A 2,297-nucleotide genomic window follows, 5' to 3' on the forward strand; every position below is an offset into this window, starting at 1 on the left:
GGGGGGGGGGGGGGCGCAGACACGGACATGCACATGGTGTTTCTCCGCCCAGCATGTTTGTCCTGTTCCTGTAAATTCTCCATCACCGCCTGCGCGGCTGTTGCTCAGAGCACCACTGAACTTGAACCCAGCCAGACGCGCACCGTGGGCAAAGCCCCAGCCAGAGGCCAGGGGACATCTGGGCTGCTGGCTACACGGGCTAGGAAGGCAGCGTGAACACCAACCACGTTTCATAAACAAGGGACTCGGTACTCGCACGTGATCTGAGGACTCCTCGGGCTGAAATGTCCTACCCTTGAGTTAGAGGAAAGACTAGTGCATTCGAAACTCGGTAAGCTGGGGCCTCTTCAGGGCTGCACCCACTCAACAGCTAGCCAGGCAACTCTGAAAACAAGGTTGCTGGATGGACGCCCTTACAGAACCTGAATTATAAAAAGAGGCCTGAGCAGAACGGGCCTCTGAGAGCCACCAGGCAGGGAGGGGAAGGCGCTGTTTACCTGTCACTTTCTCACCGTGAGGGACTGGACCCAGAATGCATTTAAGGGCCCAGAAATGGAGAGAGTGTGTAGGTCAAAGAAAAGGCAGAACAGAGTAGCAGCAACCATGGGATAAAACAACTCTGTCATTCACCAAGTCCTGATTTCACAGAAACACACACACACCTTTCACGTTTGGAAAACAAAGTCTGTATACGAGCCCCCCGCCCCCCCCCGCCACGCCCCGAGCACCAGTGAGTCATCGTTGATGTTGAAAAGTATTCAGTACAATACTTACAACCAAACGTGCCAATACCCTCGAAAGGGGAGATGGTTACAGAAACAGGCAATCACCCCGGCAAAAAACCCCTGGACCCAGGGTGCTTATAAAAGCGAGAGTAATTAGTCAGAGACAACTCTGGAACACAAGCATGCTGGAGAAATATAAACACTGCTGAAGAGTTAGAAGCGACTACTACACAGAAAAAGAAAGTGCCTAAGGACCGCATGAGTAACCAAACAGGCTTTCTCCTGATCAAAAGATCTCCGGAAAGCAAGATCTCCTGGGGCAGAGCAGCTGCCCCGGGAACCGGAAGAGCCCGGGAACACGAGGATGTTACTAAAGCACCGTGGGGCATCCGCGGCCTGTCCCCAAGCGCGCCGGGTCCCCCTCTCCTTGCCCTGCCTCCCCTCCCGGCCTCTTCCCCTCCTGCCCAGGAACCCCAACTGTGCGGTGAACGCCCCCAGCGCTGGCGACCCCTGACCTGCGTCCTCAGGTCCACTGAGGAGAGGGCACTTCCTGTCCCGACCCCAGCCCACTCTCCGGCCGTGCCCTCCCGGCCCAAGTTCACAGCTGGCCCCTATGGCCGGGGTCTCGGGCCTTCCGGGGGCACTGGCGCTGCCCCCGGGGACCCCGCACCTCCCGGAGCGACACCACCTGACGCCAACCCTTCTCCTCGGGAGTGCGTTTGGCGCCGACCCGGGTCCAAACAGGGTGGCGGGGGGAGGGCGACCCTGGTGTCCAGCTCGGGGTGGGGCAAGGGCGACCCTCGGGGTCCGGTCCTCGGGGCTCCCGGGGCCGTCCCCGGGGGTCGGGTTGATCTCGGGCCCAGGCCAGGCGGGGGCCGGGGGCGGGGGTGACCCGGGGCCCGGGCCGGGCGGGGGCCGCGGCACTCACTGTTTGGGCAGCTGCAGGGCAGGCGCGCCGCGACGCTGGAAGGCCCCGTCCACGAAGACGCCGTTCTTGCCGAGGCACCGCAGGTAGAAGTGCGGCTCCTGGAAGCTGAGCTGCAGGTGGCGTCGCGAGATGAAGCTGGACAGGCCCATGCTCAGGTCCACCGAGCCCTGCGACGAGTTGCGACCGATGGTGACGCTGGGCTGCCGCATGAGAAACTCGAACTCGCGGCCCTCCAGGCGCGCCAGCGCGGGCCCGGGGCTCCGGCGCACCGAGGCGGCCGCCGCGGCCACCAGGGCCTCGCCCGCCGCGCCCCCCGCGCCCCCGGCGATCGAGCCCGGCGGCGGCGGCGGCGGGGGCGGGGGCTGGGCGGGCGGCGGCGGCGACGGCGCGGCGGGCCCGGGCGCGGGGACGGCGGCGGCGGGGAAGGCGGCGGCGGCGGCGGCGCAAAGCACGGGGCTGCAGGGCGCCGAGCGCAGCGCCAGCAGGGCGCGGGCCCCGCTGTCCTCGCCGACTTCGGCCATGTTCGCACAGCTCCAAGCGGCCTCCGGCGGCGGCGCGGCGCAGGGGGCGGGGCTCCGCGGGGCGCGGCGGGCGCGGGATCCCGGTCCGGATCGCGGCGGAGCGGAGCCTGCGGGCCGCGCGCC

At 66.0% G+C, this 2,297-nt stretch overlaps 1 protein-coding gene across 1 annotated transcript in view; it reads right to left on the minus strand.

Moving 5' to 3' along the window:
• Window positions 1–2,174, minus strand: part of FOXK1 (forkhead box K1) — a 61,835-nt gene extending 59,661 nt beyond the window's left edge. Inside the window, exon 1 of the mRNA XM_007447087.1 lies at window positions 1,654–2,174. Coding sequence (XP_007447149.1) covers window positions 1,654–2,174 — 521 coding nt within the window. The remainder of the gene's footprint in view (window positions 1–1,653) is intronic.
• Between the last annotated feature and the right edge of the window lie 123 nt (window positions 2,175–2,297).

Source organism: Lipotes vexillifer, unplaced genomic scaffold, assembly GCF_000442215.2.
Source record: "Lipotes vexillifer unplaced genomic scaffold, Lipotes_vexillifer_v1.1 scaffold625, whole genome shotgun sequence".
Classification (NCBI taxonomy): domain Eukaryota; kingdom Metazoa; phylum Chordata; class Mammalia; order Artiodactyla; family Lipotidae; genus Lipotes; species Lipotes vexillifer.